The 12,514-nt window shown below is 46.3% G+C and overlaps 1 protein-coding gene across 14 annotated transcripts in view; it reads left to right on the top strand.

Annotated features, from left to right (window-relative positions):
* magi1 (membrane associated guanylate kinase, WW and PDZ domain containing 1) overlaps positions 1-12,514 on the top strand; it is a 299,144-nt gene that overhangs the window by 205,259 nt on the left and 81,371 nt on the right. For all 14 annotated transcript variants that reach the window (XM_031901235.1, XM_031901239.1, XM_031901241.1 and 11 more), the window contains one exon: positions 8,320-8,439. In XM_031901235.1, coding sequence (XP_031757095.1) covers positions 8,320-8,439 — 120 coding nt within the window. The remainder of the gene's footprint in view (positions 1-8,319; positions 8,440-12,514) is intronic.

Below are 12,514 nucleotides of genomic sequence, written 5' to 3' on the forward strand. Positions count from 1 at the left end.
TGCAACTATTTCTGTCCTCTTTAAATTCAAAACTCTGCGTGGTTTTAGAATATAAAGGGGAAGTTGTCCCAAATATATATACCTTGAAATAGGCCCCAAGCAGGAGCCGAAATGTTTGAAATTGATGCAATAAAGCACTTTGAGAAACAGGGATATTGTGCGGCCACGTTCAGTGTGTGTGTGTATATACACAGCTCCATGTTGTAGCTCCCACCCTTCCCAGCTACAGTCAGGTGATCCCAATGGGCCAATAAAAGGGCAACTATATGGGGGTTTTAACCTTGAAAGCAAGTAAGTTGCAGGTAAAACTTGGCTAAACATATATTGAAGCAGTAGAATTCTTGGTGAATCGCATAGGTCAGTGTAGGACTGGCCAGAAGGGATGACTTTGACGCAGTTGGCCAGCTTGAAGTGTGTTGCAATGTATGGACAAACAATCCCTGTTTTGTTTGGAGGGGAGGGCATGTCTTGGTAGCTTAATGCACAGAATGGCTTAATGCCCTGTATATATTGATAAAGGGTGAGTGCAGGGGGGCTCTTGTTGTTGTCTTATATATAAATATAATATATGTAACACTTGTTTGGCTTAATAGGGGTATTATACCAGGCTAGTTGGACCATTAGAGCACGTGTTACAGCAACCCCCTTTCCCAGGAATGGGCCTCCGCTATATGGGAGCTATGTCAGGGGCTATATGGTCTTGCTGAACTACAAACCACACTGGTGTTGTGCAATATAATAAGTGATAGGACGCCAGGAGCTCTTGCAGTTAACTGGATAATACTTTATTGGACAAGGCACATATGGAATAGTGCATCAGGGTATATACTCACAGTCACAGCAGTATAGAACTTGGTCACAGAGAATACAGCAGAAGTGACACTCAAGGTAACAGTATAGCCCACTTGGAGGATATGCAGAGTATTAGCTGTATGCCAGGAATGGATGCCCTTTACTGGAACGGATCCCCTCCAGCCAACTATGGTTCAGGGTAAGGTACTGCCTGAATCCTGCGTCTTAACTGTGGTCCCTACAGCAAGGCATACAGAGCCTGGGTTAGACTAAACCCTTACAGTCTCCTTTGATGGGGCTAGTGCTGCCCTTACTAAATAAGCTATCTATGCTCACCACTCCTAGAGGGTGCTATTACATATAACTGTCTGTGCTGGCTTTATCTCATTCACGGGGCCCTGTCCCCGACTTACAAATCAGCAGTTCTCCTTACTGGGGCCAATGCCTCAGGCTCAGTGACATGAAGCCTCAGGACAACATCAGCCAAAGAGGAAGACACTTCCTTGTGCAAGACACTATATAGTCTGCACAAGGGGAGTGGTCAACCTGGGCTAGACCTATAGGGGGTAGCCTAATACTGTAATCTGAGTGTAGAGGGCTCTGCCCTATTACAACACAGATAACATAAAGATAGGGGATAACACCATAGGGAGCTTAACCCTATGGGTCCCTACATATATATATATATAATACCTTTTTGAATGACATTTGTAAGACCGTTTACTTTAGGCCTTTTTGTGGTTTTTGAATTATATTTTTGGTTCTCTTGTTTTTCAGTTCAGCATTTTAAGTGATCTAGTTGCTAGGGTCCCACTTTCCTTAGCAACCTTGTGTCATGGGCACTTGGTGATTAGCATTGCTGCCTTGTTGTCCTTGGGTCCTGAGTTTTCTTCCACCCCATTAATACCAGCCACATAGCGAATGCACAGCCTGCATGGCTAATTAGCAATTAATTTATATGCATACTGCATGGCTGTGCATAAATCGGTTCAGTCTGCAGCATGCACCCAAATTATTTGCTAATTAGCTGTGCACGATGTGCATTCACTATGTGGCTGGTATTAAAGTGGTGAGGTGGCAGCCCTATAATTATTATTAACATTTATTTATAAAGTGCCAACATATTCTGCAGCGCTGTACAATAGGTACTACTTGAGCACTGTCTACAAAGAACTGGGGCTCATTTATCAACACTGGGCAAATTCACCTATGGGCGGTAACCCATAGCAACCAGTCAGTGAGTGGCTTTTTTTCAGCCAGCTGCAGAGAGGACGATGACTGCAACAATTTGGTTGCCATGGGTGACTGCCCATGGGTTAATTCGGTCAGTATTGATAAATGACCCCTAAAAGGGGTCTTTCATTCCTCGTGTCTGGGTGGGTTTCCCCTGGGTACACTGGTGGTGAAATTGCCATTGTTTAGGAATGTTACTATTCTCATATACAGGTATGGGATCCCTTATCTGGAAACCCATTATCCGGAAAGCCCATCTCCCATAGACTCCATTTTAATCAAATAATTCAGAATTTTAAAACTGATTTCCTTTTTCTCTGTAATAATAAAACAGTACCTGTACTTGATCCCAACTAAGATATAATTACCCCTTATTGGGGGCAGAACAGCCCTATTGGGTTTAATTAATGTTTTATTGATTTTTTTAGTAGACTTAAGGTATGGAGATCCAAATTACGGAAAGACCCCTTATCCGTAATACCCTTGGTCCCGAGCATTCTAGGTAACGGGTCCCATACCTGTACATTAATCACTTTTAATGTTATACATCATGCCATTGTTATTGAAAGCAGCATCTCTCCTGTGTGTTATCTACCCTGCTTAGTCCCGACTCCTGAAACAATGTAGCAGAAGCCGCATAATGGAGTAGAACAGACTTCTGCTGCATTGTTTCAAGAGTCGGAACCCGAGAACAGAAAAGGAATCCGCCAATGCCGCTTTCAATGGCAACTCCATTTGCTGAGCCATCGGCACGTGGGCAATGAATGTTTATCGGGAAGTTGCTGGGAATGATCTATTTGGTCATTAGGCAAAGCCGAGGTTTGGGTGGGAATCCAGCTTTTTTTACCCCCACTGTTTCTGTGTATTTTTGTGCCTCCCCAACACTGGAAAGCAAACATTGTGTGGGTTTGTTTTAGTGAGGTTTGTAATCATCGCACACATCCAGACGGCTTACAAACCCCTTTGATACACCATCTGCCAGGCGCGCGGCCAGCAGGCAGCTTGTCACTTAGTTCAGGAGCTAGTGGGGGGTGGCAGTTGGGGGGGGGGGGGGGCATTTCTCTCCTTTTAACTAATAGAGATTTCAATATTTGCTGAGATTCACAGGCAATTACCCAGAGAGGATGCTGCTATTTTACTCCCACGAGCACGAGGTGTGTAGTAGTGACAATAATAAAGCCCTTCTATTCACCTACAATCTCTTGTTGGACCATGGAAATGGATTGTTTGTTTATATGGGGCTCCCCCCCCCTCACCCATCCCTCCTATTGTTTTCACTCCATTGTTGACGCAGAGAATTAGGGAAATGGGGCAGAACAATGTTCTTTTGTTTTGTTTCCCCTTTAACAAAGCATTGATTCAGTCCCAGTGATGCTAATGTTGTTTTCTTGAGATCCATGTTTGTATAACTCCGGCAGCCGCTAATATACTGGGTCGGTCCTGGTTCACAAACAAACCAAGGCACACATACATGCTAGGCCCCATCAGCCAATGAATAGGCAGAGTTCTGCCTTTTGCTCCCACACTACTTCCTGTTACGGTTAGAGCTGCATCACTTCCTGTCAGCTGATCTCTGAGGGGGCACACAGACCATCACTAAATGGCGGCTCAAGGGAAAGGATGTAAAAGGGCAATATTTACTGATATATATATTCCAGTTTGGGGAGATTCTTTAATAGGCCACTTAGTTTATATTATGTTATCTGTTGGTTAATTATTCATTCTTGAGGTATAGTTTTCCTTTTAAAGGTAATCAAACAGGGGCGCTGGGTTATCAAATCGGGGCCTGATAAGCTCTTTAGCATCAAATTCTATGACAGATGAACCTTATTATCAGCTTGATGATTTCTGGCAACCCCTAGCTTCCTAATGGTAGCCCAGAGCCCACTGAGCATGTGCGGTGCCACTGACACACAAATATAGCCTAACTAGATCCAAGATGGAGCTGGTGGGGACAACTTTGAAGGCCTGGGTTTTTATGGTTATAGGGTTGGTGCAGTAAGTACAATATATAAGACACAGCATTTCTAGGTAATTTTAATTTTTGGGTTTTAGTTCTCCTTTAATGGGAAATGTTTTGTGGTTTGCTTCTCTGTGACAAATGTTGACCACAGCGGTTCTCAAAATATTTGGTCCCCCAAATGCGGCAGCTCCTATCTCCTCCCGGCACGTCCCATTATGCATTGAGTTCATTTGGAAGCACAATTACAGCTACGTTGCCTTAATAACCCACCCTCCATGGAGGGACCTATCTGAAGCTTCCAACATTGCTGTTCCCATAGTTACCTAACTGGGCTGCCAATATTCTAGCTACATGAGAAGTTCAGACTACTGATGCTCCATTTATTCTGCTTGGGGAGCCCTGAGTCCGTGCCAGGCTTTGTTCCACTACTGGTTTCTATGGACACCAGTCTATCTGTGTCAGGCTGCTCCCCTACTGGTTTCTCTGGTTACCTGCCCAGTCCCATTCCATTTGGGAAGGGTCCATCCTTATGCTTACAGGGGTTAGTTTTCTTATACATGGGATCTGTTATCCAGAAAGTTTTGAATTACGGAAAGTCCATCTCCCATAGACTCCATTATAAGCAAATTTTGTAATAATAAAACAGTACCTGTACTTGATCCCAACTAAGATATAATTACCCCTTATTGGGGGCAAAACAGCCCTATTGGGTTTATTTAATGGTTAAATGATTCCCTTTTCTCTGTAATAATAAAACAGTACCTGTACTTGATCCCAACTAAGATATAATTACCCCTTATTGGGGGCAGAACAGCCCTATTGGGTTTATTTCATGGTTAAATGATTCCCTTTTCTCTGTAATAATAAAACAGTACCTGTACTTGATCCCAACTAAGATATAATTACCCCTTATTGGGGGCAGAACAGCCCTATTGGGTTTATTTAATGGTTAAATGATTCCCTTTTCTCTGTAACAATAAAACAGTACCTGTACTTGATCCCAACTAAGATATAATTACCCCTTATTGGGGGCAGAACAGCCCTATTGGGTATTAATGATTTTTCAGTGAACTTACTATGGTGATCCAAATTACAGAAAGACCCCCCCTATCCAGGTCCCCAGGTCCCGAGCATTCTGGGTAACGTGTCCCATTCCTGTATTCCCTTATTATATTTGTGCCTACCTCAGCTTTAATTTTATTTATTTTTTAACAATCTACCACGTCCTAATATTGTTTTCTTTGTTTACTGGGGACAAAACCAAGTGTGCGTGTAACATGAAAATAAGGTGGCTTTCTTCACTCTCCAATAAAGCAGTCCGGCTATTTGCACAATGCACAGAACTGACAGCTGCTTTCACTGTTCTCTCCTATTGCCTCCCTTACTGACGCCAGATGCTGCATTCATTCATTCATCTGGTTCCTACTGCCTGATAATTAGTGTAGCCAAAGTGGAACTTTTTATTTTGTTGGGAAGATTTGGGAGAAAAAATGTGCAGTCTTGTGGGTGAGAGCTACTGTATTGGTCTAGCCTAGCTGTAATCAAACTTTATTGGTTCAAGTCCCATTTGGAGTACCAACCTTTCTTTAGGGCCCCCTTAGCTCATAACAAGGTTACAGATATATAGAAACATTGGGGTAACAGTCACCCTGCTATAGTTCCAGGGGTACCCAGGGCACAAATAAGCACTCACCCCAAATCCCCCCCTAACTGACCTTCAGGCTGGGCCCCCTTAGCCCATAACAAGGTTACAGATATATAGAAACATTGGGGTAACAGTCACCCCGCTATAGTTCCAGGGGTACCCAGGGCACAAATAAGCACTCACCCCAAATCCCCCCCTAACTGACCTTCAGGCTGGGCCCCCTTAGCCCATAACAAGGTTACAGATATATAGAAACATTGGGGTAACAGTCACCCTGCTATAGTTCCAGGGGTACCCAGGGCACAAATAAGCACTCACCCCAAATCCCCCCCTAACTGACCTTCAGGCTGGGCCCCCTTAGCCCATAACAAGGTTACAGATATATAGAAACATTGGGGTAACAGTCACCCCGCTATAGTTCCAGGGGTACCCAGGGCACAAATAAGAACTCACCCCAAATCCCCCCCTAACTGGCCTTCAGGCTGGGCCCCCTTAGCCCATAACAAGGTTACAGATATATAGAAACATTGGGGTAACAGTCACCCCGCTATAGTTCCAGGGGTACCCAGGGCACAAATAAGAACTCACCCCAAATCCCCCCCTAACTGGCCTTCAGGCTGGGCCCCCTTAGCCCATAACAAGGTTACAGATATATAGAAACATTGGGGTAACAGTCACCCTGCTATAGTTCCAGGGGTACCCAGGGTACAAATAAGCACTCACCCCAAATCCCCCCTAACTGGCCTTCAGGCTGGGCCCCCTTAGCCCATAACAAGGTTACAGATATATAGAAACATTGGGGTAACAGTCACCCTGCTATAGTTCCAGGGGTACCCAGGGCACAAATAAGCACTCACCCCAAATCCCCCCCTAACTGGCCTTCAGGCTGGGCCCCCTTAGCCCATAACAAGGTTACAGATATATAGAAACATTGGGGTAACAGTCACCCCGCTATAGTTCCAGGGGTACCCAGGGCACAAATAAGCACTCACCCCAAATCCCCCCCTAACTGACCTTCAGGCTGGGCCCCCTTAGCCCATAACAAGGTTACAGATATATAGAAACATTGGGGTAACAGTCACCCTGCTATAGTTCCAGGGGTACCCAGGGCACAAATAAGCACTCACCCCAAATCCCCCCCTAACTGACCTTCAGGCTGGGCCCCCTTAGCCCATAACAAGGTTACAGATATATAGAAACATTGGGGTAACAGTCACCCCGCTATAGTTCCAGGGGTACCCAGGGCACAAATAAGAACTCACCCCAAATCCCCCCCTAACTGGCCTTCAGGCTGGGCCCCCTTAGCCCATAACAAGGTTACAGATATATAGAAACATTGGGGTAACAGTCACCCCGCTATAGTTCCAGGGGTACCCAGGGCACAAATAAGAACTCACCCCAAATCCCCCCCTAACTGGCCTTCAGGCTGGGCCCCCTTAGCCCATAACAAGGTTACAGATATATAGAAACATTGGGGTAACAGTCACCCTGCTATAGTTCCAGGGGTACCCAGGGTACAAATAAGCACTCACCCCAAATCCCCCCTAACTGGCCTTCAGGCTGGGCCCCCTTAGCCCATAACAAGGTTACAGATATATAGAAACATTGGGGTAACAGTCACCCTGCTATAGTTCCAGGGGTACCCAGGGCACAAATAAGCACTCACCCCAAATCCCCCCCTAACTGGCCTTCAGGCTGGGCCCCCTTAGCCCATAACAAGGTTACAGATATATAGAAACATTGGGGTAACAGTCACCCCGCTATAGTTCCAGGGGTACCCAGGGCACAAATAAGCACTCACCCCAAATCCCCCCCTAACCCCATGAGTTTTCAAGTCTGTTAACCTAAAAGCCCTAATTATCAGGTTCAGTTACCTGGCAGTCGCATTTACTAATGATCGTAATTAAAATGACTGTTATTTATATGCCTCAGACACATTATCACCCCTGAGTGTTACAAGGTGGGGGATTAATGTAACATCTCGTGCTGATGATGGGATTTGCTCTGTGACTATAACTAATCCAACGTTGGCAAAGGAATCCTACACAGAATTGATTTGTCTGGTTTCTGCTCTAAGAGAACATTGTGGGGCACATTTGTACCTGGGCAGGTACCTATGACAACCAATCAAAGGTTTTCATTCATTGTTCTACCTGCAGTTGGCTAAAAAAAAACTGATTGGTTGCTATGGGTTACTGCACAGGTGCAAATGTGCCTGGTATTCCCTATTTGATGGTATACTGATGTGTGTGGGGCTTAATTGTGAATAAAAACATATCCTGTTGGTATTTACATAATTAGGAACTTTCTGGATAAGGGATCCGATACCTGTACAACTAAAACAAGACTAGGGGAATTGTAATTAACCATAGTGAGACCCAATAATTATCAGAGCTAGAGGTCACTGAGCAAAAAAAAAGTATAATGCTGTAGCCCCGCCCACAGTCAAACATGGCTGCCTACACATCAAAGCAACATAATAACAAAATAGAGGGAGATAATTGGTGTGTCCTCATTATTTAGGGTTTCTGCTCAGATTCATACATCAGTGATATTATTATGCTCGTTATTGGCAGCAATAATTAACCTGTTAAATCCATGCATTTATAACTGGCCCCATTAACAATGATTTCTGATGGTCTGTTCATACCTATTTAATAATAATGTTCTCCTTGTTTTGCAACAGGCACCACCCGATCGCCAAGAGAAGGGGAGGTCCCGGGAGTGGACTATAAATTTCTGACTGTGCAGGAGTTTTTAGAACTTGAAAAAAGTGGAACACTACTTGAAGTCGGCACATATGAAGGTGAGCGTCCAATCCCTTTAGCCCTTTTTGCTGTTTTGTTCTCTGTCCGTCCCATGTCTTGCAAATGCGAGAGGAAAAAGGCTTCACGGCATATAATTGGCCTGTTTGGGCAAATGCGAGAGGAAAAAGGCTTCACGGCATATAATTGGCCTGTTTGGGCAAATGCGAGAGGAAAAAGTTTTCATGGGCATATAATTGGCCTGTTTGGGCAAATGCGAGAGGAAAAAGGCTTCATGGGCATATAATTGGCCTGTTTGGGCAAATGCGAGAGGAAAAAGTTTTCATGGGCATATAATTGGCCTGTTTGGGCAAATGCGAGAGGAAAAAGGCTTCATGGGCATATAATTGGCCTGTTTGGGCAAATGCGAGAGGAAAAAGGCTTCATGGGCATATAATGGGCCTGTTTGGGCAAATGCGAGAGGAAAAAGGCTTCATGGGCATATAATGGGCCTGTTTGGGCAAATGCGAGAGGAAAAAGGCTTCATGGGCATATAATTGGCCTGTTTGGGCAAATGCGAGAGGAAAAAGGCTTCATGGGCATATAATGGGCCTGTTTGGGCAAATGCGAGAGGAAAAAGGCTTCATGGGCATATAATGGGCCTGTTTGGGCAAATGTGGGAGGAAAAAGGCTTCATGGGCATATAATTGGCCTGTTTGGGCAAATATGAGAGGAAAAAGGCTTCATGGGCATATAATGGGCCTGTTTGGGCAAATGCGAGAGGAAAAAGGACTTCACGGGCATATAATGGGCCTGTTTGGGCAAATATGAGAGGAAAAAGGCTTCATGGGCATATAATGGGCCTGTTTGGGCAAACGTGGGAGGAAAAAGGCTTCACGGGCATATAATTGGCCTGTTTGGGCAAATGCGAGAGGAAAAAGGCTTCATGGGCATATAATGGGCCTGTTTGGGCAAATGCGAGAGGAAAAAGGCTTCATGGGCATATAATGGGCCTGTTTGGGCAAATGGGAGAGGAAAAAGGCTTCATGGGCATATAATGGGCCTGTTTGTGCAAATGCGAGAGGAAAAAGGCTTCATGGGCATATAATGGGCCTGTTTGGGCAAATGGGAGAGGAAAAAGGCTTCATGGGCATATAATTGGCCTGTTTGGGCAAATGCGAGAGGAAAAAGGCTTCACGGGCATATAATGGGCCTGCTTGGGCAAATGCGAGAGAAAAAAGGACTTCACGGGCATATAATGGGCCTGCTTGGGCAAATAGAGGAAAAAGGCTTCATGGGCATATAATGGGCCTGTCTGGGCAAATGCGAGAGGAAAAAGGCTTCACGGGCCTGTTTGGGCAAATGGGAGAGGAAAAAGGCTTCACAGGCATATAATGGGCCTGTTTGGCCAAATGGGAGAGGAAAAAGGCTTCATGGGCATATAATGGGCCTGCTTGGGCAAATGCGAGAGGAAAAAGGACTTCACGGGCATATAATGGGCCTGTTTGGGCAAATATGAGAGGAAAAAGGCTTCACGGGCATATAATGGGCCTGCTTTGGCAAATGCGAGAGGGAAAAGGCTTCACGGGCATATAATGGGCCTGCTTGGGGAGAGCTGGGCCAGCCACACATGGAATGGGCATATATGGGGCATTGGCAAAACTGTGTGTATATTTTAACTTGTGAGTAACGGCAGCTGTTTCTAGGAAAGACATTAAGCCCCTGAGTAATTCAGCCACTTCACTTAGCGTGAAGACACACAGAGCTACTTGTCACAGCTACAGAAATAGACAATGTTGATCATTTACTGATAACTGTCTCTACGTGTGTTTTAGCAGAGGCAATTCTCAGTATTGTCTATGGCAGGGGATTTTCTGGACTTTAGTAGCCGTGACAGGTGCTGCTAATAAGTAGCTCTGTGTGTCTTCACCACAAAGTGAGTTACTCGCCTCCGATAGATCTGTGCTATTGTGGGCGAGTAACCGCTTCTCTTTTCATCTGCAACAATAGAAGTCACCTCCTGCATGCAACTTTGCACAACTTCATAAACCAAAGCAATGCAAAGGGCTTTCCACCGGCGACTTGTGGTGTTGCAGGTGGAAGGCCTTTTCGGAGTGGTTACTCGCCGGTTACTTGCAGAGATCTATCGCAGGCGAGTAACTTGCTCCGTGGGTTCTTACCCTAAGGGTGAAGACACACAGAGCTACTTTGGTAGCCGTGACAAGTAGCTGCTACTAACACCAGAAAATCCCCTGCCATAGACAATACTAAGAATTGCCTCTGCTAAAACACACGTAGAGACAATTATATACAGTAAATGATCAGCATTGTCTGTTTGTGTAGCCGTGACAAGTAGCTGCTACTAGTAGCTCCGTGCGGCTTCACCCTTAGCAATAGTGAGAGTTGGTTGATGCCCACATGTCCCCTGTGTGCCCAGTTTGTGGCCCAGCTGCTGTTTGGCACAGGGGCTGAAATTATGAGCGGCAGAAAATCCATGTTTTCCATCCCGGGGAGCGGCCGGCATGCCCGTATCCCTGGCACAGGATGGTATTGACACAAGGAGAATGTGGCATTAGCCTGTTTAAGCCCAATGAATTATTCATATACGAGAGATGCTTATGAAGGCTCGCTTACGAGTTAATTAAAACCATTTTCAAACTCCCCGAATTTGCTTACTTGATTATTAATTGGGAGTCTGACTTTGGAAATCGGCTTTCATATCCGTAGCTCCTGGTTGCTAAATGAAGCCGCCGCTGCGAGTCCTGTTTATCCGATGCCGCTGCAGTTCTGGGGGGTTTGAAGTTTAATTGTTTTATTTCAACTGAAAAGGAGCTGTGTCATTTTCTCATATATATTTACAGATAATGTTCAGTTATTTGCTTTGCGCTCCTCAGCTCATCCTTCTCACTCTCCATAACAAATCGCAGAGCTCTCCAGGCAGCAGTGCAGTAAAGTAAAGCAGTGTGTCAGATTAGGGATAGGTAATACTGCTTATGAACTATAACAACAAAAGAGAAAAGTTGTGCTTACCAATAAATAGGGGGGGTGGGGGTTACAATGAGGCTGTGACCAAAAATTCATATAAACAGCAACAAGAGCCCCACTGCACTCCCCCATTATCAGTATATATAGGGCATTAACACGTTCTGTGCATTAAGCTGCCAAGCAATGCCCCCCCCCCCTATAAGCAAAACAGGGATTGTTTGTCTATATATTGCAATATATACAAGCTGGCCAACTGTGTCCCACTCACCCCCGGCCTGGCCAGTCCTACACTCACTCACCCCTAGTCTGGCCAGTCCTACACTCACTCACCCCCAGTCTGGCCAGTCCTACACTCACTCACCCCCGGCCTGGCCAGTCCTACACTCACTCACCCCTAGTCTGGCCAGTCCTACACTCACTCACCCCCGGCCTGGCCAGTCCTACACTCACTCACCCCTAGTCTGGCCAGTCCTACACTCACTCACCCCCAGTCTGGCCAGTCCTACACTCACTCACCCCCGGTCTGGCCAGTCCTACACTCACTCACCCCCAGTCTGGCCAGTCCTACACTCACCCCCAGTCTGGCCAGTCCTACACTCACTCACCCCCAGTCTGGCCTGTCCTACACTCACTCACCCCCGGTCTGGCCAGTCCTACCCTCACTCACCCCCGGTCTGGCCTGTCCTACACTCACTCACCCCCGGTCTGGCCTGTCCTACACTCACTCACCCCCGGTCTGGCCAGTCCTACACTCACTCACCCCCGGTCTGGCCAGTCCTACACTCACTCACCCCCGGTCTGGCCTGTCCTACACTCACCCCCGGTCTGGCCTGTCCTACACTCACTCACCCCCGGTCTGGCCTGTCCTACACTCACTCACCCCGGTCTGGCCTGTCCTACACTCACTCACCCCCGGTCTGGCCTGTCCTACACTCACTCACCCCCGGTCTGGCCTGTCCTACACTCACTCACCCCCGGTCTGGCCTGTCCTACACTCACTCACCCCCGGTCTGGCCTGTCCTACACTCACTCACCCCCGGTCTGGCCTGTCCTACACTCACTCACCCCCGGTCTGGCCTGTCCTACACTCACTCACCCCCGGTCTGGCCTGTCCTACACTCACTCACCCCCGGTCTGGCCTGTCCTACACTC

Source organism: Xenopus tropicalis, chromosome 4 (assembly GCF_000004195.4).
Source record: "Xenopus tropicalis strain Nigerian chromosome 4, UCB_Xtro_10.0, whole genome shotgun sequence".
Classification (NCBI taxonomy): Eukaryota; Metazoa; Chordata; class Amphibia; order Anura; family Pipidae; genus Xenopus; species Xenopus tropicalis.